General features: G+C 44.4%; 14 protein-coding genes across 14 annotated transcripts; 8 read left to right on the top strand and 6 right to left on the bottom strand.

Moving 5' to 3' along the window:
- The first annotated feature begins 1,014 nt into the window (after positions 1-1,014).
- FA14DRAFT_11843 (uncharacterized protein) lies at positions 1,015-3,233 on the top strand. Its single transcript, XM_025496291.1, has one exon. It carries the CDS (start codon positions 1,171-1,173, stop codon positions 3,124-3,126), a length of 1,956 nt encoding a protein of 651 aa, XP_025357528.1. The 5' UTR covers positions 1,015-1,170; the 3' UTR covers positions 3,127-3,233.
- A 514-nt stretch (positions 3,234-3,747) lies between these two features.
- Positions 3,748-4,800, top strand: FA14DRAFT_129638 (putative translationally-controlled tumor protein). Its single transcript, XM_025496894.1, has 2 exons — positions 3,748-3,802; positions 3,876-4,800. The coding sequence occupies exons 1-2, from the start codon at positions 3,797-3,799 to the stop codon at positions 4,371-4,373; spliced, it is 504 nt and encodes a 167-aa protein (XP_025357527.1). The 5' UTR covers positions 3,748-3,796; the 3' UTR covers positions 4,374-4,800.
- FA14DRAFT_11821 (uncharacterized protein) lies at positions 4,555-7,494 on the bottom strand. The gene has a single exon (XM_025496276.1). The coding sequence runs from the start codon at positions 7,238-7,240 to the stop codon at positions 4,736-4,738; it is 2,505 nt and encodes an 834-aa protein (XP_025357526.1). The 5' UTR covers positions 7,241-7,494; the 3' UTR covers positions 4,555-4,735.
- Positions 7,495-8,668: 1,174 nt separating this feature from the next.
- On the bottom strand, positions 8,669-9,052 carry FA14DRAFT_129635 (UPF0041-domain-containing protein; the record flags this gene model as incomplete). The annotated part of the gene is made up of 2 exons (XM_025496893.1): positions 8,952-9,052; positions 8,669-8,892 (listed from the first exon to the last, which is right to left on the bottom strand). Coding segments are annotated over exons 1-2 (291 nt in total), but the record flags the coding sequence as incomplete, so codon positions are not given.
- A 604-nt stretch (positions 9,053-9,656) lies between these two features.
- On the top strand, positions 9,657-10,732 carry FA14DRAFT_152627 (putative ERG25-C-4 methyl sterol oxidase; the record flags this gene model as incomplete). The annotated part of the gene is made up of 2 exons (XM_025497542.1): positions 9,657-9,863; positions 9,938-10,732. The coding sequence occupies 2 exons, from the start codon at positions 9,657-9,659 to the stop codon at positions 10,730-10,732; spliced, it is 1,002 nt and encodes a 333-aa protein (XP_025357524.1).
- A 1,064-nt stretch (positions 10,733-11,796) lies between these two features.
- On the bottom strand, positions 11,797-16,379 carry FA14DRAFT_11773 (uncharacterized protein). The gene has a single exon (XM_025496248.1). The coding sequence runs from the start codon at positions 15,963-15,965 to the stop codon at positions 11,949-11,951; it is 4,017 nt and encodes a 1,338-aa protein (XP_025357523.1). The 5' UTR covers positions 15,966-16,379; the 3' UTR covers positions 11,797-11,948.
- A 310-nt stretch (positions 16,380-16,689) lies between these two features.
- Positions 16,690-17,625, top strand: FA14DRAFT_152625 (uncharacterized protein; the record flags this gene model as incomplete). The annotated part of the gene is made up of 1 exon (XM_025497541.1): positions 16,690-17,625. The coding sequence occupies one exon, from the start codon at positions 16,690-16,692 to the stop codon at positions 17,623-17,625; it is 936 nt and encodes a 311-aa protein (XP_025357522.1).
- A 228-nt stretch (positions 17,626-17,853) lies between these two features.
- Positions 17,854-18,376, top strand: FA14DRAFT_152624 (uncharacterized protein; the record flags this gene model as incomplete). Its single annotated transcript, XM_025497540.1, has 3 exons — positions 17,854-17,886; positions 17,948-18,223; positions 18,287-18,376. 3 exons carry the CDS (start codon positions 17,854-17,856, stop codon positions 18,374-18,376), a joined length of 399 nt encoding a protein of 132 aa, XP_025357521.1.
- Positions 18,377-18,400: 24 nt separating this feature from the next.
- Positions 18,401-20,350, bottom strand: FA14DRAFT_159372 (MBOAT-domain-containing protein). Its single transcript, XM_025498181.1, has one exon. It carries the CDS (start codon positions 20,310-20,312, stop codon positions 18,438-18,440), a length of 1,875 nt encoding a protein of 624 aa, XP_025357520.1. The 5' UTR covers positions 20,313-20,350; the 3' UTR covers positions 18,401-18,437.
- A 183-nt stretch (positions 20,351-20,533) lies between these two features.
- On the top strand, positions 20,534-21,503 carry FA14DRAFT_159371 (uncharacterized protein). Its single transcript, XM_025498180.1, has one exon. It carries the CDS (start codon positions 20,559-20,561, stop codon positions 21,408-21,410), a length of 852 nt encoding a protein of 283 aa, XP_025357519.1. The 5' UTR covers positions 20,534-20,558; the 3' UTR covers positions 21,411-21,503.
- Positions 21,504-21,528: 25 nt separating this feature from the next.
- On the bottom strand, positions 21,529-23,184 carry FA14DRAFT_170094 (uncharacterized protein; the record flags this gene model as incomplete). The annotated part of the gene is made up of 1 exon (XM_025500259.1): positions 21,529-23,184. One exon carries the CDS (start codon positions 23,182-23,184, stop codon positions 21,529-21,531), a length of 1,656 nt encoding a protein of 551 aa, XP_025357518.1.
- A 240-nt stretch (positions 23,185-23,424) lies between these two features.
- Positions 23,425-24,594, top strand: FA14DRAFT_159370 (P-loop containing nucleoside triphosphate hydrolase protein). Its single transcript, XM_025498179.1, has one exon. It carries the CDS (start codon positions 23,595-23,597, stop codon positions 24,492-24,494), a length of 900 nt encoding a protein of 299 aa, XP_025357517.1. The 5' UTR covers positions 23,425-23,594; the 3' UTR covers positions 24,495-24,594.
- Positions 24,589-25,265, bottom strand: FA14DRAFT_176514 (UPF0172-domain-containing protein; the record flags this gene model as incomplete). The annotated part of the gene is made up of 2 exons (XM_025500679.1): positions 24,589-24,638; positions 24,701-25,265. The coding sequence occupies 2 exons, from the start codon at positions 25,263-25,265 to the stop codon at positions 24,589-24,591; spliced, it is 615 nt and encodes a 204-aa protein (XP_025357516.1).
- Positions 25,266-25,632: 367 nt separating this feature from the next.
- On the top strand, positions 25,633-26,424 carry FA14DRAFT_176513 (putative ubiquitin--protein ligase hus5; the record flags this gene model as incomplete). The annotated part of the gene is made up of 4 exons (XM_025500678.1): positions 25,633-25,655; positions 25,731-25,773; positions 25,945-26,312; positions 26,379-26,424. The coding sequence occupies 4 exons, from the start codon at positions 25,633-25,635 to the stop codon at positions 26,422-26,424; spliced, it is 480 nt and encodes a 159-aa protein (XP_025357515.1).
- Between the last annotated feature and the right edge of the window lie 85 nt (positions 26,425-26,509).

The following is a 26,509-nucleotide window of genomic DNA, read 5'->3' as shown; positions in this document are numbered from 1 at the left end:
TGATGCAATTAAAGGCTGTTTTACGCTCGGTCTCTCAGCTTACCGAGTCTTATGTAATCAACTCCACCTATTCTTCCATCTCGTGATCATCAAGGCTGAATGGAATGTGACAAAAGACCGTAAACCTCATTTACGGCGCCGGAAGTGCTAATCATTCTGTGCTCAGCAGAAAAGTGAGAGAAAGAAGAGAATATTAAAAGTCAAATACCGACGACCTTTCTCGCTCGATCTTCATAAACGATCAAATGGCTGATTTCAGAAGGAGAATAATCTTTCATGCTCATTGGAAATGCGATTAGTACTCCGTCGATTAGAAAGCGGCACCGATCACTGATCCTTAAGACTGATTTCCCTATTTAGCAGAATTTATTGCTAAATATCTTTTCTTGTTTATTGAGGCTATGCTCAGGTGTGAGTATATGATTAATGATGTGCGAACGAGGATGTCTTTCCTGTTCGAATCGATCCATGCTACGATATCCTCTTACACTCTCTTCAACTTTCTATTATATCACATTTCAAGTCACGACAAGCCACCAAATTACGGTAGCGGCTTATTGCGCCTTGACAATTATTACCATTCCTTACTCTGCTTATTTGTGTAAAAGAGGGTCACGAGAACATTGGGTACCTGACTTAGCTTATAAAAGATCGCTGTTGCATCATCTGGTCATATGAAGAAGAGTTACTGAGTCATTTTGGCAATATCGGCAACTCAAACTTAAAAGTAGGTACGGTATGGTACAGCTTGGATTTTAAAAGGCTACCATTGCTCTTGAATGCCTTGATCGATTTACGCACAAATATCTGAGTTTCATTCCCATTCATGCTGAAAATCGGTCCGGTGTTCTCATTCATATTGGTACGTAACTCTCTCACGGTATGAAGAACGCCAATGAGTACAACCTGCGCCAGGGAGCACTACCACTTTTGCCAAATCCCGGACCGTAATTTGTCTTTCCTCTCAACTATGCGGCGACTAAAAGTCTTTAGAAGGAAAGATGGTATCTTATTTGTGTGATGACCAAACACTGCAATGGTGCATAGAGACTTTTATTGAGGGCAGGTAGTATTATTAATGATATATAATACGGCTTTCAATCTTCACTTCCACCTCAATCATCATCAACGATCACTCCTTCCTCTTGCCTGTAAGGCTTCCATTCCAAAATGACCTCTCCCCTTCTTCTCTTGTTTGTCATGCTCGCCGTGACAAGCATACCAATCAAAGCGGATAAATCACCTAATCCCGCCGCTATTTCCTATTCTGGTTGCTCGCTAAAGCAACCTCTAGACTGCAATTCACATTCAGACGATGATATTCAGATGGGAGAATGCTGGTCGAACTCCAGAGTGATGCAACAAAAGAGCGCATTCTTTGTTCCTTACCCGCCTGGTCATCAAAGCTACCATAGTGAAGGTGGTCCTTATGGTGGTTGTACAGCTTATGCATGCTATCCGTCAGAGGGTGATATGCAAGAAGAGGCTAATTTATCAAATTTTTGCTTCTTTTGGGATGGTAAAGATCATACCGTTATTCCAAATGGTGGCTTGCAACGTCGTGGCTTGGCTGAACGTGATGCATCTGCAAGTGCTGCTGCAGATCCCAATGCAAGTCCAAATATGACAACGACTACACCGGATCCAACAACGATGGGTACAACGGGCACGGCTGATCCGAATGCGGGTGCAACAACTGATCCAAACAATGTTCCAGCAACAACAAGTGCAGATCCTCCAGCTGATCCGACTATGAACTCAAGTGGAACAAGCAAAGGCAAGAGCAAGAAAATTCATAAGCACAAGCCGAAAAAGATGAAGAAAAAGAAAAAACATCACGGTCATCGCCCTACCCATAAGAAGCACAAGGATTCAACCGGAACAGATAGTACCGGAACACCAGGTGGTTCAGGATCAGACAGCACTGGAACGCCAGCAAATGGTTCTGGAACAGATGCTACGGATCCAACTACAGCTGGTACAATGAACAATGGTACATCGACTGATTCTGCTGCCGGCACTGCACCAGGTCCTGCAACTGATACAACTGGTACAACTGGTACCGGAACAGCCACTGCAGATCCAAATGGAACAGGTGCAACTGATACTGGTACCACCACCGATGCCACAGCCGCTCCTGCAGCTGATCCTACAACAGGTACTGGCACAACAACTGATCCTACAGCAAATACTGGATCAGATGCGACTGCACCAACTGGAACAGGACCAACAGATACCGGTACCACGACCGATACGACAGCCGCCCCTGCTACCGATCCTACAGCCGATAGTGGTAATTCCGCTCCTGATCCAAATGCAACGGGCGCAAGTAGTACTGGTACCACTACTGACAATACAGCTGCCCCTGCTGCTGGACCTACAACAGATACAGGCACAGGCACAACACCTGATCCCACAACGAATACTGGAACAGATGCGACTGCTCCAACTGGAACAGGACCGACAGACACCGGTGCCACGACGGATAACACAGCCGCCCCTGCAGCTGACCCTACAACTGATACGAGCGGAGCAAATACATCAGGAACAGGTGTCACGGCTGCAGTCGGAGGCACCAACGATGATATCACAGCTTCGGTATCAACAGGTACTGGTGATCCAGGAAATGGCAGCTCGGAATCAAGCGCTACTTCTTCCACTGGCACAGCTTCTGACCGCAAGAAGACAAAGAAGACAAAGAAACCGAAGAAAGTCAAGAAACCAAAGCAGGCCAAGAAGAAAAAGAGTCCCGCATCCGGTGGTGGCTCATCCGGCGGAAGCGAAGGCGGCGGTTCAGGTTCTTACACGCCTCCTGCTTCTACTTCTTCATTGCCAAAAGCGCCCGGGAAAGTAGTCATTCCAATTCCAATGATTTGTCCAAGTAATCTTGAAAATTGTTATTCGGCAAATTATTTCGAACCAGGTGGAAAATTGGAAGTTTATGCTAATTTAGTGCCAACATATGAAGGTCTTTGGTTCCCGCCAAAACATGATCATCAATTCATGTTTTGTAAAGGTTTAGGTTTGGGTTGTCCTACTCCAACTATGCGTGAATTGCAATTGCAACATATCGGTGATCAACATTGTGATACGTCCAAATGCAAGGTACCACCGAACAGCAATTGAAAGTTCGCTATTCAGTGACCTCTTCAGCTTGGTCGATTTGATCGTGACCAAATCCTCTTTCTTGATCCTCCAATGTATTATTTACTCTAAACATACACTTTACGCTCAAGCCAATTCTCTCAAGCTTCGAAAATGATCCGTTGACCGGTTCATTCATGTCAATCACCATGAAATGTATAGACTTCTCTTGCGTATTGAAGGATGGAGGTTTGCTTATGTAAAGCAGTAATTAAAGTTTGTCACTCGATGTTGAGTTGATTGCAGTGCACCACGTGGCATGCAAGCTGTGAACATGATCGGACAGACGGGTGTGGTGCCTGATCTATTTACCCGTGGCCCTCGCCCTTTGGACGCGTTCGTCGCCCGCATGGCACACCCGCGTTAAGGGCATCGCATAGCAGGGCACAAAAGCAGTAAACGTTGACATTTCCTTTTGTTACCCTGCCTTATTCATTGAGCCACACTGACTTTGCATGTTCAGCAAGCAGGCGAATCTCTTTTGGGCCCAGGCGCCCAGTTAGAAAAAGAAAAAGTTTAAAAAGTAGATTTTTATTTCCAATGCGAGAGAAAAAAGGGGAGAAGAAGTGAGCATTCATTCATTAGTCTGGAGTTCTCTTCATCATCCAACACAGTATACCTCTTTTCACCTTTCTCGTAATAATCAGACAAGATGAAGGTATGTATTTGCTAACACTTTGCACTCCAACGGAGCAATCAAGCTCACCTTCTTACACCCTCCCCTCAAACAGCTTTACACAGACAAGATCAGCGGTGATGAAATGTTCTCCGATGGTTACGATTTCAAGGAGATCGATGACGTCGTTTACGAAGTTGATGCTGCCAACATTGTCGTTCAAGAAGGAGATGTTGATATCGGTGCAAACCCATCTGCAGAAGAACAACAAGAAGCTTTGGAAAACGGTGGACAACAAGTTATCAACATCGTTCATTCTTTCCGTTTACAATCAACAACTTTTGACAAAAAGAGTTATTTGACCTACCTCAAGGGATACATGAAAGCAATCAAGACTCAATTGCAATCTACCGATCCGGCTCGTGTTGAAATTTTCGAAAAGAAAGCTCAAGAATTCGCAAAGAAAGTTTTGGGTAACTTTAAAGATTACGATTTTTACACTGGTGAATCAGGTAACCCAGACGGTATGGTCGCCCTACTCAACTTCCGTGAAGATGGTGTGACTCCTTTCTTGATCTTCTGGAAGGATGGATTGAAGGATGTCAAGATCTAAGGAGTGTGCAGTACTGCAAAACATATAGTGGAACATTTGGCGAGGAAAGGACGTTTTTGATCTTTGCCTAAAGCACAATCGCAGCTTTTCCAAGATGGCCCGATTCAGCTACAAAAAAACGTCGAAGTCAAAAATGTTCAAATCTAATCTGATGTTCACCGTTTACACTTTCCTCTCTTTTCACTTTCAACATGCACTTGTAAGCGCAATCTTCCTAGGGCTTTTCCTCATTCAGGCTTTCATCTACCAATGCGATGATTGAGTCTGCTTGCAGATTATCAGATAAAAATGACATATTCAAAAGGTGTGATGATATTAGATAAAAATAAGAAAAGATACGAAATCCAATCACGAACGGGTGTTCATTTCACCCGAACGCTTCCTTCGGGTAATTCTTGCAAACTGTCTAGCACATTAATCATACTGCCAGATGCACTAACAGGCTCCATTACTTTTGGTCGTAAGATTGGAGATTCAGAATGTGCAGATGCAATCGCGGCTGATTGACCGTTTGCGAAATGTCTTTCTTGACTGGAAAGATGACTTGAAGGGCTTGCTGATCTTCGCTTAGTGATTTTTACGGGTAAGACGGTAGTGGAAGGAACCGTTGGAGGAACAGAATTGGAAGAAATACGCACCGGTAAGATGGGCAAACCACCAGGTGGAAGTGCAGGTGGTGGTACGGAAGGGAACGAAGGAGGAGGGGAACCTGAAGGCGGATTGCCAGATCCTGGTTGAGAGGGCTTAGATGGTGCATCCCCAAAACCATAATCCCAAGGACGTGGAACGAGCGCTAAAGGCATCAACCAAGTTGCTGCAATTACCACCCCTTTAGAATTACGATCTTGTGATCGAATTGCGTTGAATTCCATATCAACGAAACTTGAAATATACCTCACAAAAGGTAACAATTCAGGTACACCACCAGTTGTCACCATTGTTTGTAAGAATCCCAAAAAGGCACCTGAGACGCTATGAGCGGTGCTGAGGTACTTCATACTAGGTTCCGGAATTGTTAACTCGAATCCCCACCAATATACAAAGACTGCCATCCGATCGGTTGGAGGTCGTATTTCTTGCATTGCCTCTACGCCACCGTGAGAGTTTTGAATGACAAGAGCTGATGCATCAGCAAGTGCATCGAACGCTCCGCCTTTTCGAGCAGCAAGACCGGCTAATGAGGTAGCAGGCTGAGTGATCAAAGAGACCGGTGACACTCCCGAGAATGCATTAGAAATGCTTGCCAAAGGTTCGCCCGATCCTTTTTCATTTACCAGAACTTTGACATCTGCTTTACCAGCCACATCTGGTGTCTTGTTTGCAGGAAGTGTTTTTGCTTCGATTATTTCCACAATTGCTCCTGCCGTAGGCTGAACGACAGAAAGACCTGCAGCACCAAGTCTAGCAGTATCTGCCAAAGCTTCATTCACATCACCTTTCCTGATATCGTCTTGCAACTCGTACGCATATTCAATCGTCTCTCCAACAGCCGTCTTCGATTCAACAGTCACCGAATTAACTTCTTCAGGAGTACCTCCTGCTCGGAACCAATTTCCAATCTTGTTCACCGCAACTGCCATCATGCCAGCCTCTGCCAACGAAACTGCAGTCTCTTTGACCAAAGACGTTTTCGTTTCTCCCACTTCAGCTGGATTTGCTGGTGAGGCGCTTTTAAGATTAGCTGCTTCTTCTTCTGTACAGTTCAGACAGACAGCACGAATCGGTTGAGGGCGGATCTTTTTATGTTCTTGCTTTGCTTCAGCAGCTTTGCGCTCTTGCTTGTACTCATTGTCATTTTCGATAACACCTTGCAATGCATCTTGCGCTTCACTGTGCTTCTTTTGATCGTAAGCTGCACTGTTTGCCAGGTCATCCAGGTCGGGATAATCGATTTTCATGGCTCGCAGCTCGCCAATAATTCCATTTGCCAAATCATAATTGAGTAAAGCTTGCTTGAGTGCTTTGATCTTTCGTGGAGAGACAACGGGGTATTGTTGCACCTGTGTACGCGAATTCACTTTTTGCTCACCCAACTTCTTAATCCTCTTTGCTTTAATCTCTTCCAATTCGATCGATGAACCCGCATTGATGATCCTTTCCAGAACACGGGCATGTCTAGCTGCAATTGCTTGTTGACGTGCAACCTTTGGCTTTAATGGCTTGCCTTTGTCGTTTACTGTCTTTTGACCTTCTGTCGGATCAGATAGTGGCTGAAAATTCAGATGAATGCCCTTGCCTGAGATAGACATCGATCTACGTAAAGGTCGGCGTTGATTTGCAATTGCTGCACCTTTGCTCCTACTGATGGTATCATCAAAACTTGAGCTACGTTTCAAGATAGGCTTTGGAGTAGCAGTGACCGAACGCAACTTTTTGAAGAGACCAAAAGATGGGCCACTTTTCTCTTCTGGTTTCTTCTCCTCCCTTGCCTTAATCGCGGCTTCCATTTCTCTAGATGCATCCTCAGTGGAAGGACTAAAGCTCACCCTGCGTGATTCTCGTTTGTGCGATGAATCTTGTGAGTTGTTGGGATCACTTTTCGTCATGGCACTTTGCAGTGCTTCTGTCGCGACTTTCTTTTCCTGTTCATCTTTACTGTTCTTTTTGACAGCGATAGAAGATGAAGCTCGAGTTGCGCGCAATAAAGGTCTTTTGAGTACTTGCAATGACAACCTTTTCGGTCGAGGTGCAGATTTGGCAGGCTTAAGTCCTAATTGATCCGTCGAAGGAGATACCATGGTCAGTGCAGTGGATAGTCTGCGTTCATCTTGAAGTGGAAATTCTTCCAATGAGCCGTTATCCTCATCTGTTGATGCGGATGTTAATGTTGGCATCGGAGCCAGTTGAGCTTCGAATGAAGATGTCATACTCGAAGCGTTTTGCAAATATTGATTGGTAGGGTGTGAGCAATTTCGTTAAATATTTGTATCGTTATGGGCGTTAATTGTTATTTCGTTCAGAGTTCGTAAAGGGTATCCAAAGTATGAGCAGAATCGTTAAAGGGTATCGTAAGTCGTTAAATATGATGGATGAGAAGAATGAGAGGATGGATTCCCGACTGAAAAGAGCAAGCCAGCCTCCAGTCAGTTTAACATCTTACCCGATGATCATGAGGAGAAAGCTAGGGGTAAATTTCACGCAGTCTGACAACAACACTTGCAGTAGCGTTGACTAAGGCTTTGACAGCGCTAAGAATTTTGGTACTTAATCAGTCTTATCTTGTAGGCTTGTGCCAGTCTCTGCGTGTGACCCCTTTATTTTTTTAGTTGCATCGGAAGTCAACCCATTCTGCATCGAAAATCATTTGGACAGCTAATGCATGCATTTGATTAAAGTCTTGCTTCCTACCGTGTTATAGTCATCATCGAAGAATTGTTTCCTCCTCAACGAAGCAAGATGGTTTTCCGAAGGTGGATCTGACTGGACGTGGAGATTTAGACTATGTCTTGATTCTCTTGCACTTTACGAGATGTATTGGTTAAAACTGGCTGGTTAAATGATCGAAAGCACAAAAGATATGCGAAGGAACGATTAAATTGTGGTGGCGGAGAGGGAGAGAAAGATAGCATGGCTTTTAAATAGCACAGGATAGACTGACGATACCTCAATCCACTTAATAGTGGATCAAATAAGCAAATAAGAAGCTAGAGTCCGACGTTATAATGAATGGGATGCCTTCCCGGTCAGAAAGCACGCAAACATCCGATCAAGAATATTCTCATCGTGTACAAAGGTTATCAGAAAGATCTGACAGTTCAACAGCTCAAGCAATGGCAGCCCATAAGACGACCTCCTTCCAAACTAGCAACTTTGTTGCAAACTCGAGCTCAATTGCAAAGAGAAATAGACGAAATAGGAGAGAATGAGGAAGAATAAATGAAGACGGCTAAAGTCTAAAATTGAAAAGTCGGCCAATGAACGTGATATAAAGTTACCTCTTGAGTTTGCTTTTTACGGCAATGATGTTATACCCTATTGAATTCTTACCTGGTTATCGTATCATAATTGTATAAGATCATTATCCGACAATAGCCCCAGCGAACCCTTGTCTCTCTCGTCAATAGATTTTTCAGTCATATAAATTGAATTGTACAGTGAAATGCGGAAAGTTGGTGCTAGAAGTCGTAAACGATGGCGCATGATTTGAGTTTCAAAACGAATCAGATCCGTTTCTTTAGGTCTTGTTCAGCTGCTTTTGCTTCACTTTTTAGATCTTTTGCAACACCTTCAGCTTCTTTCTTGAATCCTTGTGCTGCTTCCGTTATAGGTGAAGCGCCTTTATTCTTATTGAAATCCCAAATTCTGTATAGTTGCATGATACCAGTTGTTCCGACAAAGAAGTTCACTGCTGCTAGACTGTAGTTTACCGGTGTAATTACGAGCGAATATCGTACCCAAATCATTCCTGTTGTGGCTAATGCGACATTCTGACTGACGGATAGTTTATCGGCTGGTCTACTTAGATCTTTCAAACCTGCTGCAACCAAACACCATTTCATGATCGGAGCCCAGAAGAAGACTATCAGAAGGGAAGTCAGTCTCGCATCTCATATCACATTCTTTGAATTCTCTTCTCACCTGTCTTGGGTCCAGCTGGATGGTTCATAAACGATTGCCATCTTGAGGCACCTGCTGCTGCTGCCATCTTTGTGTGTGTATGTATGCGTTTGTGATGGGATTGTTGGGAATCAACTTATCTCCGTTTGCTTGCTACTGTATTGCAAGACTAGTCACAAATGAATATCGAGTCAAATTAACCACCACTCATCAAAGCACGTGGGCTTTCTTTTGCTTATGTAACGCATACGCGCTAGAGGTGAAATAGAAATCTGCTCCAGGGCGTGAGCAGGCTGTGGCTATGCTTTTGATAGGAACAATCCCCGGGAATTCAGCGCCTAGTAAAGGCTTTCTTTTTTGTCGAACGAGTCGCCGACACGTACGGGTTTACGCGTTGTCTGCTGATTTTTTGATCATGAAATGCCTTTATAATCAGATGTATTGGCAGTATAACAGTGTACAATCAAAAACGTTCTATAAAAGAAAACCCTAAAATTTAAAGCTTAGTAAAAGTGCATTTGAATGGCTTTATAGAAGAAGATCCTCTCTCATTCCTAACCCAAAAACTTTAAGTAGTAGTGAATTTTGTCCGACAATCAGAAGGTTTGGGATTATACATACATACACGGGGAATAACGTCAAACAGGTCTCCGACATACACAGCTTCCCTCACTTCACCACCATCACACTTTCCCTCCCTCCAACCCCGTCTGATCTCTACACAAGATGGAGTATCTGGCGCATGCTGGTCAATTCGCCAATGCCACAATGGCAGCCGCTTTTAGTCCTCAAGCACACCTTTATGGTGCTGATTTGTATACCGGCACAGATCCGAGCTCTCTCAACTTTCTCGAAAAAGCATGGATGAATTGGTATCTGTGGTGGGGTAACCCAGTCATTGCCACTGGTGTGATGAGTTTCTTAATGCATGAAGTGAGTATACAATATAAGGTCCATATTCAATCTTGCCACACGTTATACTAACACATGCTCTCTCTCACTCGCAGATCGTCTACTTTGGTCGTGCCATTCCATTCGTCATTATTGACTCAATGCCTTCCATGCGCAAATACAAACTTCAAGAAGATCGTGTGGCCACTCCTGAATTACAATGGAAATGCACACGAGATGTTTTGTTTGCCCATTTCACTGTCGAATTACCTCAAATTTGGTCTTTCCACCCAATCTGCGAATTCTTTGAAATGTCAACACACTCTGTTCCATTCCCACATTGGACAAAGATGGCATGGCAAATCGGTTTGTTCTTCTTGTTCGAAGATATGTTCCACTATTGGGCTCACAGAGCATTGCATTGGGGACCTCTTTACAAAAACATTCACAAGAAACATCATGAATTCTCTGCTCCTTTCGGTTTAGCAGCAGAATACGCTCATCCTTTGGAAGTTTTCATCTTGGGTTCCGGAACGATTGGTGGACCGTTCTTGTTGTGTTATTTAACCCGTGATTTACACATCTTGACCGTTTACATTTGGATCACTTTGCGTCTTTTCCAAGCAATTGATGCACACAGCGGTTACGATTTCCCAATCTCAATGCACAATTGGATTCCATTCTGGGCAGGTGCTGATCATCATGATTATCATCATCAAGCTTTCGTCGGATGTTACTCAACCAGTTTCCGTTGGTGGGATCATGTGATGGGAACCGATTTGGGTTACAAACGTCATCGTTCTCGTCAAGCCGATCAAAAGGCTGAAGTTAAAGCACAAGGTCTTGAGTGGCCCAACAAGGCACCTACCAAGACATCTACCGGACAGCCTCTCAAGACGAAGGTGCAATAAAGGCCTTCTCTTATAGCTGATTATATCGGGACGATTTCACGTCTCTTCCCCCTTTGTTTTGCGTCCATTGCTTCTGGCTGCTTATTGGGTCGCCTCTTTCAGTCTTTTAGTAATGGCGATCAATTCTACATCATACCTCTTAATGCCACGGATTGTCGAGCAACCTAAGCTTGTTCACTCCATCCTCTTAAATAGATCGTTGTACAGCGATTGGATTGTACAACATCACCCTTGTCATTTTATAATACATAAATAATACCATTCAAGAGAAGGAAAGAACGAAAAAGTAGTGTTAAAGCAGCATCCTCGGAGAGGGTTACCACAATTGAGAACAAAATCCAATATCAAATCAAAAAGGTCAGAGACGAAAACGCAAGAGTAAGCCCCATTGTGTTGCTGGAACAACAAGCAGAATGTGAACCAGTGACCGCATAACTTTTCAAATAAGAAAGATGACAAACGTGCGGGCGACGTAATATGTAGAAAGAAAAGTGAATACACACAGATGCGGAACGCCATAATGCTGGGTATAACGAAATCGTTCGATCGAATCTCGAACCAAAAAACCCGCTCTTATCTTCGCAAGGGTTTTGAGATGAATCCGAAAAAAAAAAACTTCAATCGAAAACCATACGCAGTGAATTCCTCAAACCATTACGGTAATTGAGCGCTTTCCACGCCTGCATACTTTGACAAACAAGATGACGTAAAAGTTCCTGCTTTTCTCTGATTTCGTATCCTCCTTTTCAATCTTTTACGTGCCCATGTCCGGGGACTTTCCCCGCAGCAAAAGGCAAGATTCTATCTTACGAGAGAACCTTTTTGCCTGGCTACGATGGCGGTCCTTTGCGCGTCTCTGGAGATGATGAAATGATATTGGTAGAGAGAAAGATGAAAAGGAAGATTTCCTCCAATGTTGTTTTTCATACATTGACTAAAAGCTAAACAACTTTTTGCGTGTACGCTGACACGTGAAGTAAACGTTATCCACGCTTGACACACACAATCCGTTGAATGCTTCCGATGTCAAATCTTGGTATCAAACATAGCAGGATAGAAATATCAATGTATTCCGTATCAAAAAGATTGATAGTACAACTTGCAAAGATAACACTTCTTCTCTCTCGCAAAAGAAAGAAGAAGGAGGTATTGAAATACATGCAAAAGATAGACTGAAGAGGGAAAAAAAAGGTAAAAGTACATAAAAAAGCATTCATCATGAAGCAGTTTCTTCATTATTCTCTCCATTGGAAGTGGCGGAAGGCTGAGCGTTTGCAGGCTCGCTCTCTGTTCCCGTTTCTGGCGCTACTGCTGATGGTGATTGTTGAGCATTGTCCGGCGTAGGGGTGGGTGCTTTGGGTGTCAATGGCGGTCTTACTGGTGATCCTTGGGTAGCAGAGCCAGCAGGACGTGGTGATTGTGTCGATTTGACAGGTGCACTTTGTTTAATCGGTGATGGAGAACGAGCTCCTCCAATGACTGCTGCTGCGACTTTTTGCTGTTGAGCTTTTTGTTGTTCAGCTGCTAATCGACCCGCCCTTTGAAGTAATTCATGTTGGGCAGGCGTCAATTTGCTACTGTCCAACTTTCCACCTGTCAATAAGGCCAAAAGGGCAGCCATATCCGATTGAGATGAACCAGCGATAGCCGCACTCGGTGTAGCAGTGACAGAAGGACTGCTACCACTTGCAATGCCACTCGCTGCCGATCCAGAAGCAGGTCCTGTCGCCGGTCGAGCATTTGTCGGCGCACTTCCTGTAGGTCTGATCGTGCTACTCGGTGCTGGTTTGCCATTTCCACTCACGCTACTAGTAGACACACTTGGTCGAACTGGTGCACTTTGAGTGGCACCACTCGTTGTCGTACTTGGAGGTCGTCCGACTTGTTGACCTGGCAAAGCAGGTCTAGGCCTTGCTGAAAGTGGCGGTCGTCCCGAAACAGGTCTTGCCAGACTGGGTCTAACAGGAGCGCCAGCATTTTGTCCGGACGTTGTCGGACCAGTAGAGCCAATCGGTCTTTGAGCATTGTGCAATGGAGGACGAGAAACAGCTGGACGAGCATTGACATTGCTTCCAGGAACACCTGAGCCTGGTCTTGGCAGGGCTGGTCTTGCTGCTGTTGCTGCCGTTCCCAAAGGTCTGGCCGTAGATGCACTCGAAACTGCTGTGCCTTGCGGCGGTCGATTTTGTCCAATAGCCGTCCCTCCAGCATTTGCATTTCCTGCTGGACGTGAAATTGACGCAGATGGACCTTGAACAGCTGGTCGAGGTTGCAAAGGCGGTCTACCAGGTCGAGCAAGCGCTGCAGCAGTCGGTCTTGCAATGTTGGTGAGAGGTGGCCTTCCTGTCGGTCTGACAGGCATGGGAGCGCCTGGTTTGCCAATAGCAGAAGGTTGTGTTGCTCCAGGCCGTACATTTGAAGGAGCAGCTGATCCAATAGCGCCTGTCGGGCGTGCGATTGGTGGTCTAGATTGAATCGGTGGACGTCCATTCGATGCGCCAGCAGGTCTTGCCAAAGCAGGTCTGACATTGTTCATTTGAGCAGCATTACCCGGTTGCGGTGGCCTATTACCTAAAGGTGGTCGAACTTGTCCAGGACCAGGTGATGCTGAACCAGTAGGCGGTCGAGGATTTGGCGAAGGTGACGAAGGTGGTGGAGGAGATGCTGCTCCGGCTGCCATTTTACTCTGAAGATGTGCAACCAATTGAGCCTGCAAAGTAGCCAAAGCTTGTTGAGCACCCTTTCCACCAATATCGTTAATCTCTTCAGCGCTCATCGCACCAAACACAATAGGACTCAAGAACAACGTACCCTCATGATGAACGATCGGAGGTCCACCAAACAGGGCTTCGATACTTTGAGTAATTGCTGGCTTGGGTGCACTTGCCATTTGTGCTAAAGCATCCGCTGGTGCTTTTCCTACAACAATGCGTACACGACCATCAGGTGCAATAGCTGAAGGTGGTGCTGGAGATGCAGAAGATGTGGCAGCACCAGTCGTAGATGCTTGAGCAGCCGCATCAGTAGCCTGATCAGCACCCGGTGGAATTCCTGTCGTACCATCCAGATTTCCTTGTGCAGCAGCTGCAATTGCTGAAGCAGGAAGTGGAGTGGTTGCAGCTGTTTTGGTAGTGTTTGAAGGTGTCGCAATGCCTGCCATTGGTCCCGAAATGTTGCCAGCATTCAAAGCTGATGGCGGAAGCCCTGCAATACCGCTGGATGGTGCTGTGGGTGTTGCTGCGTTCGAATTATCGGATTGAGTCGCAGAGGCTTCAGCTTCCGCCCTGGCTGCTTTAGCAGCATCACTAGACGAGAAAGCATAAAAGACACCTTTTCCGGATTCGTGCGGTTTACGTGGAATTCTGTCCATATCTCTAGCATTACCCACAGCATGTCGGATCGCACTGTGCCAGTCACGACCATTGGCACGACTGTTGTTACGGAACCATTCGTATGTGCTGGTAAGGTACTCGTAAATTTCCTGTAATGCCATCTTTCCACCTCTGCTGACTGAGAGCGGTCCATTCATAGCTTCGCGGATCAGATCCATATTACTCTTATCAGGCTTGATACCTGGTCCAGGTGGTGGCAATGGCTTCTTGTTCTTATCTAAAACAGGAGAGGCTGGTGTGGCGGGGACAGATGTCGATCCTTGTTGAGGGAAGGGCGTCATGCTTACATCTCCGCCAGCGATATTGGACGGTGTCTGCAAACCTGCTACTGCTGCCGCTTGAGCTTCAGCAGCTGCTTGTATTGCTTCCACATCCGCTCTTGCTTTCGCCATTGCTGCAGACACAATCGCAGATTTACCTCCACCCTTACCCTTTCCAGCCACGAATTCTGGTGATGTTGATGGCGTTCCCTCTACACCCGAAGGATTATTACTCTTCTTCTTCTTTTTATTAAATGTAAGAGCTTCCACTCCGATCGGTGTGCCCACTTTGAGCACCTTGTCGTCGTCCTCTGTAGGCTCTCCTCTTTTGCGCTTGCGATTTGCATTAGACTGTTTCCCACCTTCTTCTTCATCTTCCTCCATCGCATCATCCATTTCAACGCCTTTACCTTTGCCTTTCCCTCCTTTTCCAGCACCAGCAGGTATCGCTTTCGCGTCCTTTTTCAGGGTCAGCTTTTTCTTCTTGACTGAAGCAGGTAGCGTTTCTGATTCGCTCTCTTCGTCACTGCTGCCACCCAGACTTCCAGAAGATGACTCTTCCTGTACATCTTCTTCTTCGCTCTCTTCCTCTGCCGAACTTCCAATAGATTCGTCCTCTTCGTCATCTTCCATAGACATCAGTAGTGAATGCGATGGGGGCAGAACAAAGTAGAACACTCTCTCTGCTATTTGGATCTTCGTTCTCTTTCCCAAAGGCACAATCGCTCCTTTTCCAACATAGACATCATCTACGCAGCACCCATTCCGTCCCAATACCTGCAAGACAAAGCGACCTTGTGGAGCAAACGGAGACATCGCATCTTCATCGAAGCTAGAACGTGATCTCACATTTCCATTGCTATCAGGTATGTTGCCAGAAAAGTTAGGATCATGACCTGTAGCCCATTGTGGTGGAGCAGGTTGATCTTGATAAAATATTCTCACATGAAATCTAGAGATAGATTTCAGTGGACCTAGATCGACGTCCACATCTCCTAACGATTTACTAGATCCGGTTATGTGTTGTTGTAGCGATGTCTGAGAGCGACGAAATTCTGCCGGCCTCCTACCGATGGTAAAATCGAGCGTTTGAATATAATAACTGAAACCGGGAAATTCCAACTTTGCATAAGCAGCAATAGGCTCCGGCGGTATGTTCATCTCGGCGTCATTGGGTATTGATGGTTGCTGCGCGAATGCTGAAGGATCTTCTAATCCCGGTATGTTGTTGGACATGGGTTGCATTAGATCTAGCGATGGGAATGTTCCTCCTGTGACGTTTTGTAGATTTGATATCGCATTAGCCCAAGCAGCGGTAGGATCTGTGGTCTCTTGATTTGAGGCTGCAGATGGACCAGGCATCTCCGATGTAGTGACTGCACCAGACTGAATGCCATTCACCAAAGATGCAAACAATTTCGCATCTTCATCTTCCTCTTTAACAGAATGAGCTGGCGTCTGTTCTAAGGTGACTCCCGAAGTGGATGCAATCTGAGATGGCGAAGTAGAAGCGTTTGCCGATATTCCATTCAGTCCCACAGAACCTCTATCGGTATTTGAAACGCTTGCCATTGTTGCCATAATGGCTTAAAGAGGTGGATGGTGATCGTCTATCCCGGAACGATCCTCCACCCCACGTCAATGAATAATTGTGTACTTTCAAGCGGTAATATGCTGATAAGTCGTCCTTAGCCTTTCGATCATGTCAAGCTTTAGGGATAGCGTGCTGAGTGTTGAAGTGGTGGTAGTCAATGTCTGTATATGCGTACGTATTCTCTGATTCGTATGTGAGAGAAATACGTTTGACGCAAGATTATGATGCACCCGATGTATGCAATTATGCTTCCTTTCTTATCCGCTGAGAAGAACCAAAGGGTATCGTAGTGCTATTCCAGGATGGTGCTTCTGAGTCGATGTTGCTATCACTACACCTCTGTCGGACTATTGAAAGACGAATAGGGATATATGTTGAGGTGATCAAGAAGTGAATCGAGTTTTTTGGTGGATGGCATATTCATAATAATAATTTTATTGAATGTACGTGCTCTAAGCCGGTTATCGGAATTGTATTCTGGATTTGAATTCTTGACAAGAGTGATAAAGTGCACTGCAAAAAAAGAAGAAGAAAAGTTCATTTTACGCGTTTCACTAATTGTACAGACAGATCTGCCAATGCAGTAACCAAACGCGTTCGTTCCCCAAGGCTAAAAAGTTGTGGCAAGTCTTTAAAGTTTTTTTTATCGGACAATCTTTAAAAATTTTAGATCTTTAGAAAGGCTTCATTGTGACCAGAAACAAGTAAAGGATGGCGGCAGCAGCAGCTAGAACTGGTGGTGGGAGATCAAAGAGGAAAAGAGCTCGCAATATACGTACACGAATAGTCGATAACGCTTCTTCATCATCTTCTTCATCTTCATCGTCATCGTCATCATCCTCGGAAGAAGAAAAAGATGCTAAATCAGATTCAAGTAGCAGTGATAGCAGCTCCGAAGATGAAGAAACTTCACATGGGAAAGGTCAGAAACCAGCAGCATCGAGACAAAAGGAGGAGGCAATGGATGTAGATAGCTCTTCAGACTCGTCATCCGATTCATCGAGCTCATCTGAAGAAGACAGCAGTGATGACGAACATGACATACAAGCAGCACAACCAAAAAAGCCAAGCGAAAGGCGTTTCTTCACTCCACCTCCTGAACCTTTGATGTCTTGGCCTGAAAGCGAACAGTCCCAAAATCATCTTCCAATCAGTCTGGAGCAAAGGTACCAAAAGTTGATCGCTCAATCAGATGAAGCAGTCATTGCATTCACTCAAAGTAATAGTCTAATGCAAGAACAACGACAGAGATCAGAAGCTATTGAAAGAATGCAAAAGAACATTGAAGCACAAAATGCAAGACAAGGCGGATCAATATTGGGCAACAATGCAACATCAACAGCATCAGCTGATGCCATCCTTGATCCTGCATCTTTAGCCGCACGACGTGAAGAGCTTGAAAGAGGATGGATGAAAGTCATGATTGAGGAATATGGAAACGAGTTGGATGCTTTACGAAAGAAAGAGCCTACCCTTGGTACCTCCAATACGGATAGAAGGATGCCATTGCTAATTGATTCATTACAAGCAGGAGCGGAGTTATTCTCAGACGGTATCAATGCTTCATCAGAGGATAAGCGAAGAGCACCCAAATTACATTCCATAGATGAAACTGAAATCTTTCTTCAAGGTCTCAAGGGGGAATAATAATCATCATAACATTGTACTATTATAACTTTATCAAATTGTATTATAACATGATTCTCCTACTTGACTTTGACTTTGTTTCTGACCTCCCGCACTTCACGTATGGTCTAAGATTGGTATACTGAATATTAGCGCGTATGCATGATCAGTGCATGAAAAGCATTTTATTTCTTCTCGATCATCTTACTTGTAATCGTCACTCACCATCAACGACGTACAATCTCCAAAATGCCGCCAGTTCCAGATGAAGCACTGCACAAGGTGAGTGTAATCAAATACAATTTAGTGACACACTCAAAAGCTGACTTTATCATCCCTTTAGATCATTCAACAAATTCAAACTCAATTGGTAAACTCTTCACGTCAATTGAGCATGGTAAAAGCACAATTGCAAGGACATGAACAAGGTAAACGTAGATTAGAGCTTACGAGACAACAGCTCGATCAAGAAACCAAACAAGGTGGAGCAGATGTACGATTATGGCAAGGTGTCGGGAAGATGTTTGTTTTGGAAGATGAGAGTACAGTTCAAGCGAAGCTAAACACAAAATTGAAAGAATTAGAAACAGAGATTGCAAATTTGACAAAGAAGCAAAAGGTGTGTATAAAGGGTATGATTTGAAGCCAGAATGATACTGACAGTCTATAATCCCACCATCAGTTCCTGGAAAAGCAGACAAGCGAAGCTCAAGGACATATGCGAGATATTTTCTCCGGTTTAGAACAACAACAGAAACAGCAGGCTGCATAAGAAAGAAGGATTAAACAAATCACATTTGTACTTTTATTATCATAATCAAAATACAATATTATCAGCATTTTCGATCTATACCTCGACGTAATTCCTCTTCTCTGTATTCAAACATGACTTGAACACCAACAAAGAGTACAGCACATGCACTAAACATGAACAAGATACCATCCCAATCAGCCAGAAGTTGCTGCCACATATACGCCATACCATCTGTTCCGATTGCGAAACCGACCAAATTTGCCGTCATCATCATCAAAACGTTAATCACTCCACCGGCAGCGCATAAGTGCCTGAACCACCAAAGATCACCATATTGTTTCTCAGTGAAGAATTGTCTGCAAATCACTTCGGGCAAGATGAAGAGAGTAACGAGCCAGCCCCAGGTCAAAAGTTTGAGTGAAAGATCATGCCAAAGTGCAACAAACGTAAACACAAGCAATGTTGCTGGGATGGCATTCTTTGCTCCTCCAACGGGAACGTAGATGTATCGGACGATCCACAAATTATAGCTTCGATGCCAACTTCTCCAAAATCCCAAAGTACTGTAGTTGTTTGCCATACATCGAATCATATTCTCCGGAGCGTCAATGCCATCGGCCAAAGCCCAAAGTCTGAAGAACCTCCAGGGGATCAAAAGCTTGAGCCATACAACGATCAAATTCCAGAATCCGATCATGCTTAATTCCAATGGTGTTGATCCTCTCCATGCTTTGGAATCTTTGATCGCATTTACATACATGAAATGCAAGATAAACTCCATAGAAAGCAGAGAGAATATCCACCGAACGGCATATGTGAGCGTATACCGTTGTGAAACGTTGAGAGGATTGTATGTCTGCCGAATGAAGTCATTGAATGTCATGATCGGACCTGCGATGAACAAAGGAGGGTATAATGCATATAACAAGTAGTTCAAAACCGAATAATCCTGTAATGCCAAAGGTGCTTCCCCACGCTTTCTTGCGTCTAAGATTGGCCTTGAGGAAGTGTTTGCCGATCCTGCTTGCGTGCCCGCTGCTGCTGCTTTGCGAGCCCAATGATAGTCCAACCCAAAAGATACAAGTCGAAGCATGGTGATGTTGAAATTAATCTGCCATCTTGGCAGAAGGCCCGTATAATTGTCCATCCACGATAAGGAATCGTTGATGCTTTCGAATGAGAAACCCTCATAATAGTGCACAGCATACAAAGTCCCAACGTTCCATGCCCATATCATAGGTGTGGCGAGAGGTGTTCCTCCCAAAAGAAGAGAAAGCATATAATTGACTGCACATGCGAATAGCAATTTGATGACGTTCAGGCCATGCAAGGCGACGACGAAGATTGATGTAAAGACCACAAGGAATGGTACCCGATTTGGCCGTATTATACGATCTGCTAAGCTTCTGTATGTTTCAGCTGTTCCAGCACGTTCACTGAACTTCGAAAGAGCCAAATATGCAATCATCACGATGAATAGGACTGGTACGTAATCTCTGAAAGATTTGTATTGGAAATCTGAATCGTCTCTCAATCTGCCGAATAGCCAGCCCCGCTGTAGATGTGATGAATAGATGGGATAATTTTTTGCTGAATCCAAGCTCAATCGGATCGGCACCCAACACATGAGCGGAACGATTGTCAAGAAGACCAGAGCGTAGAATTTGAATTCCAACGTTCTCCATCTTGGTGGTTTGACGGCGTGCTTTTGCGGGATGTTATTAGTGTGTACCTGCTCAATTGGACTCTCTGCTTCGTTTTCGAGTGGTGTCTTTGTCTGAACAGTACATGCTGTTATACCTCTTGAGCCAAAGATTCGTGTTTGCAATGAATTGTGTCCATCCCTGAAACCAGTTCTACCTCCAGAAGGTGGATATGCATGCATGGTAGAAGAGTCTGCTGTGCTTGATTGATTTGATGCTCCTTCCACTTGACCAGCATGTGTTGGCAGCATTGATTATTGACAAAGGTATTAAAGCATTTGTAGCTCAAGTGAAAAGGTCTAAATGAGCGGGTATGGTTATGGAATGTCAAGAGTGAGTTATGTGTCATTCTTCTAAAGCGGAAACGCGCCCTCTTTCGCAAGAGCAACACTTTTTACTAAGTATTGGCTTGTGCACTGATAAAATTGGGGGCGTCATGTCAAAGCTGAGTATTACATTCACTCTTGATTGCTTTACTACCGTCATCATTCCATGCAATGGCCAACATATACAGTCAACCGGCCAATACGGGTGCAGGATCGCAATTTCGTACACAATTGGTAACTGCTCTTAGCGCTTTGAAAAGTGAACGTAATCCAGTCTCATTGGAACATTTTGCAATCGCACATGGAATCGAACAACTTTTACACGATCAAAATTTACGTGAAGCATTAACGAAACATGAAAGGGTGATTTATAACGAAAGAAATAATACGTTACAATGGAAGCCAGATTATGATCTTAGAACACCGCAAGATCTGTTGAACTTGGTCAGAACTCGTTATTACAGTGCTTATCCACCTCAGCCGCATGGATTCAAATTGGCAGATTTACGCGAGAGCTATCCGGCAACGAGGGAGGCTGTTGATAACTTTTCCAGAGCAAGACAGCGTAAATCGAAAGAAGCCGCTGAAGAGGAAGCTGAGGGAGATGCAGAGAATGGCGTAAATGGAGCCGAAGATGGACCGATAGAAGAGACAAAGAAGTTGTTGATCTTACCCGGACCAAAGGAGGGCAGTATTCGACAAGTGTATTACAACGAAGCAAGTAGTGCTGACTTTATCGCTAGAAATGAGAACAAGCTGATAGAGCCAGTCGATGACGAATTCAAACAGCTATGGCACTCGCTTCCTGTCCCTGATTCGGTTGATTTGACTCGTCAATTGGAGCAAGAGGGACATATGACAGCCACGGTTGTTGCGAATGACACTGCCGCACAAGCAGCGGCAGCAGCAGCCTTACGTGGAAGAGGCAGAGGTAGAGGCCGGGGAAGAGGAATGGCCAGAAAAGTTCGTATCCAGAACACTCACTTGGAAGGTGTGGATCTTTCGAGCGATTACAGAGGTTAGAAATGGGTCAAGAGGAGGTAATAAACATACATGTATATTAATGCAACATTTAGTAAAAGCACATTCATCATTATGAAAGAGTATTATACAATCGTCTTACTATATTGTCCGTGATTCATTAAAGGTCTTCTCTTTGCGAGGATAAAACACTTTTGGCTTTCTCTTCCACTGCCTTCCATACAAGATCAACTGAAGGTCCGGGAAGTAGTTCGTTTGGTAAAGCTGGACGAACCACACGACCTTCTCTGTGCAATTCTCCCGGCACGACTGCTGATGCGTTCAAGTTTGCATCAAATGTTTTGCCAAGATGAATAGGAGCAATGGTTGCCCAAGTAACCGTTTCAGCAGCTCTACGAGGGCTCTTGCCCAAAAGCCATGCAAGAGGCCAAAGAAAGATGCATACTGAATATTGAATAATCGTCATGAGCTTTCGAATTGCTGATGTTGATTCATCCGCTTGAAGTTGTTTCTGCAACTTCTCTGCAGCTGCGGTCCTGCCTTGGTTTGAATTCTTGTCATCAGCCTTTGCAGGCTTAACGTTTTTGCGGTTCCGCAGACGAGGATCGACAAGGTCTCTGAGTTGATCGCTGGCTCCTTCTTGGTCGGATTTCTGCCCTGACCCATTAATTTGTTCCGCAGTCCCCCATTCCTCTTCTACGTCTATAGAATGCTTTCCAGTTCCAGGTAAGAGATAGTCCAGAACATCTCTTCCTCTTTCAAAGCCAGCACATACATTGATCAAGTTCACATTTGTTGGTGTTGCTTTTCCGGTAACGTTTCCTTCATCATCGATACCGGGCAATTTCGTTCGCGGCCTTTGATCAGCATCAGTCATCAATTGTATTCTTCTTTGTAGTTCTCGTGACAGTGCAAGCCAGATCACGGAAAGAGAGCCATCGTACGTCCAGGGAGAGGTCATTTTGCCGTTCTTGATTCCGTCAATGATTTGATTGATATTGTGCTCTTCAGATAACGAAGCAGCACCGGCGGCATACCAAGGCGAAAGCAAAGTAACGATACGGATGTCACGATTGGGCGGTAGTAGTAGTAATGATGGCAGCAACACGTTTACCAAGTGGAAGCGACCCATAAGCTCCGCTTGACTGGTTTCGAGACCCTCATTTGAACGGCGAATTGGGCTACCGACAGAATAACGAGCAGAATCGAGAGGAAGGAACACGATTGAATCAACCCTTCGAGGCGCAAAACCGCTTTTGTTTCCGTCACCTTTAGTAGCGCCAGGGCCTGAGCTTGCTGCTCCCAATCCTGTACTTCCACTCAATCCACCAGCAGGTCCAGCGCCCAATCCTCCGATTTGACTGCCTGTTCCTTCTCCTAGATTCCACTGAGCTGCAAATGCTTCTATACTTTGTAGATTGGTCACATCGCATTCTTCTGCATAAATTAGGGAATTTGAGGTTCCATCTCGGAGTAGATGGATCATTTGCATGATGTACGAGGATCGTATAGTCGGTGTCAATAAGATCAATTGTGCTCCTAAGCTTGACAGTTGAGCACAAACGAGCAAACCTTGCGCTGTGAAACCTCCAACGACTAATATTACTGTCCCATGTAAGTCTCTCGGCTTCTTCTTTTGCCCTTCTATCTGCCCTTTGTCTGCGTCCCTTTGAGCTCTATCTAAACGTGATACCAGATCAACACCACTTGACCATTGTTTCAAAAAGATGACTGCAACAAATGCAGCGATGAGTGTTGGAAGTGTATCGAGAGCCAACAAACCCGACAGATACGTTGATAGAATAAATACAGGCATGATAGATTTAACGTCCAGACGTTGTTTCTACAGCCTTGTAAGAATGATGGTCAGGAAGAGAAAGGAAGCTTCGTCAACTTTAACACTTGCCAAGCCATAAAATAAAACTCGAATTTCCCGCGTAATACTCAAGCAGGCACAGACCCTTTCTGTCGGAATTAAGCTAATTTTAGTTCTTCTTCTTGTTTTACTCAAGTAAGGTGGAGAAGATCTTAAACACAATCTTCTTACCATCATTGCAATTGACATTACTTGCGATAATGTTGGTTGTTTGTCGCCAAAACACAACGCTTCTATCCAGAAGTTTTCGGCATTCCACAGCTGAACGGATACGATTCCTACACACCAGCTCACCCCGCCTTTCCCATGATAATCCATTGGGCCTGCCTCGAAACAATGCACCTCCCACAATGCCAAGACGATCAGCTGGACCTCCAAAGCCGCGCAAGATACCAAATGTAGCAAACATAGTAGCAGTCTCTAGTGCAAAAGGAGGTGTAGGAAAGAGTACAGTATCGGCAAATTTAGCATTATCACTAGCAAGAAATAAAGTGGATCAAGGTAGATCGGTAAAGGTTGGATTATTGGATTTAGATATTTTCGGACCGAGTATACCACTTTTGATGGGATTGGAAGGACAAGGAGAACCAGATTTGACGGAAAATGGTGCACTGCTTCCACTGAAAAATCATGGAATACCTTGTATGTCAATGGGATTCCTTTTACCGCCTTCACCTGATGGAACTTCATCTTCAGCCCCTGTCGTTTGGCGAGGCTTGATGGTGATGAAAGCTGTTCAACAATTACTCTTTGACGTTGATTGGAGGGGCGATGCAGGCGAAGGATTGGATGTTTTGGTGATCGATATGCCACCTGGAACAGGAGATGTTGCATTGACATTGTCTCAATTAGTCAAAGTGGATGGAGCAGTGATCGTGAGTACGCCACAAGAAGTTGCTTTGGCTGATGCAAGAAAAGGTGTTGCGATGTTTGATAAAGTCAATGTACCAATCTTAGGAATGGTTCTCAACATGGCTCACTTTACTGCACCTGATACGGGTAAAACGTACCCCTTGTTTGGATCACCAAAAGCATTCGATGCATTTGCTCAATCGAACAACGTTTCCGTCCTTGGAAGATTACCCCTCGAACCGATCATTAGCTCAGATGGAGATGCAGGAACTCCAATAGTCCTACGTGATCCCCCGTCGGGTAGCGTAGGTCATGAGAGTAGCAACATTTTCAAAGAATTGGGCTCGAAAGTCTGGCAAGATCTTTCACAAAGACAATCCGGAAAGACGAGAGAGTGAGATCCGATTTTGCCCATCTCAACCATCTGTATTCTAGTCAATTTATAAAAGTACAATAGGGTTTCGGTCATGCAATGTAAAGCTTCTAATAGTCCTATGCTGCGACAGTCTTGAGCCAATCTCTGCTTGTGTCCTCTAGATGATCTGTTAAGGGAACGTGGTCAGTTTCAATTCTCGTGTTGTGTATACTCCACGCATGTACTCACCATCAAAGTCGACAATATCCTGCCATTTTCCCTTTGCAATTTCGGCCTTTGCCAAAGTTGTAGCACTGCTGTTTCCATCACCAACCTTGACAGCATTTTGTGCGGAGATAGGTTTGGGTTGTGCTGTGAATGCGGAGACACTATAAGCCGATAAAGCATGCATGTCAGTTTTGCTGCTATTGGACAACTTTGCATTGTTTATCTGCAAGGCGATGGAATCTGTACCAATCTTTGTTGATATTGTTTGAGCAATTTTGAGTGGTAATGGATTTAGTTCTGGTTTTGTTGAAGAAATTACATCGTTTGGCGCATAATACACTCCTACGATCCTCGTCGAAGAAGAAGCTTCGCTAGATAGATGTGCTTGAATCAAGCTCAAACCTACTTCGACCATTGGACTTAATTGATTCCAATGATGTTGAAGTGGAATTGCTGATACGACTAATGTGCCTTCATTTCCACTTGTACCGATCAAGATTCCCGTTGTTGCTGAAGCGGGATATTTTGCACAATGCAACAATATTGTATTGTATGCTGTTTGACTGACTTTGACTGAATTGGACATATTGATTGTTGTACTTGTTTGTAGAAGTGATGGAAGGAAGAATAGAATGACGTTCAAGTGTTCACACGTGTAATGTTAAAGCGGGCGCTTCTTCCTGGTTTTATTATTAGCAGGAAACACGGATTGGAAAATAGCACGGACCCGTATGACAAGCCTAATAATCTTCATGTAGTTAAATTGTTATTCCTCTTTTCTTTTCTTTCACTTCCATCATTTTGCATTTCACCAGATTCGCATTCAAATCTCTGAACTAATTTGGAGGAGAGGGAAAGTGCAAGGGATATTCTTTGGTAGCTTATTGAAGGTCGAAAAGGTGGAAGATACAAATCAAAGAGAAAGTACTTTACAGTGAAATCATACTTTCATCATGTCAGGAATTTGTCGCACAAGGTGAGTAGCATTTACACTATGGTAATGTAATGGGATCGCTGACCCTTTTTTTTTCCTCGCCTTATCATCACTCAGATTAGCAGAAGAGCGAAAACAGTGGCGAAAGGATCATCCATTCGTAAGTATTTCAAAGGCATTGTTTGAGAACGGCATGATTTGAAATATCCGTTATTTGAGAAAGGCATGACGAAAAAGGCGTGGCGTGTTAATTGAATGATGTGGAAAAGGCATGATTCGAGAAAGAAATGGGCGATTGCTAACCTTTTGCTTCATCTTCACTTGATCACAGGGCTTTTACGCTAGACCCGAGAAAGGAAGTGATGGAACGTTAGATTTGATGACCTGGGAAGCAGGTATTCCAGGCAAAAAAGATACAAAGTGGGCCGGTGGTTTGTACAAGATACGAATGTCATTTCCCGAAGACTACCCTAGCAAACCGCCAAAGTGCAAATTTGCTCCACCTTTGTTTCATCCAAACGTTTTTCCTTCTGGAACGATTTGTCTTTCGATCTTGGATGAAGATAAAGGTTGGAAACCAGCAATCACCATCAAACAGATCTTGTTGGGCGTTCAAGATTTGTTGGATTCTCCTAATGCTGAAGATCCTGCTCAGCAGGAAGCATTCGAGCTTTTCCGCAAGGACAAAGTGCAGTATGAGTAAGTGTTAAATCTCCATAGCATTTTACATGCAATCTTGCTCACCTTTTCTTTTCATCTATCCAGGAGGCGTGTTCGTCAGCAGGCTAAAGAGATGGCCGGCTCTGTGTAATTATAGACAATCGCTCTGAACTCAATGACTTTTCTCTCACATGTAGTATTAATCCACAGAGAAAGCTCGTTATACTGTTATGGTG

Source organism: Meira miltonrushii, assembly GCF_003144205.1.
Source record: "Meira miltonrushii strain MCA 3882 unplaced genomic scaffold FA14scaffold_1, whole genome shotgun sequence".
Classification (NCBI taxonomy): domain Eukaryota; kingdom Fungi; phylum Basidiomycota; class Exobasidiomycetes; order Exobasidiales; family Brachybasidiaceae; genus Meira; species Meira miltonrushii.
Note: the sequence above shows the minus strand (reverse complement) of the source record. Positions and strands in the feature narration are given on the sequence as shown.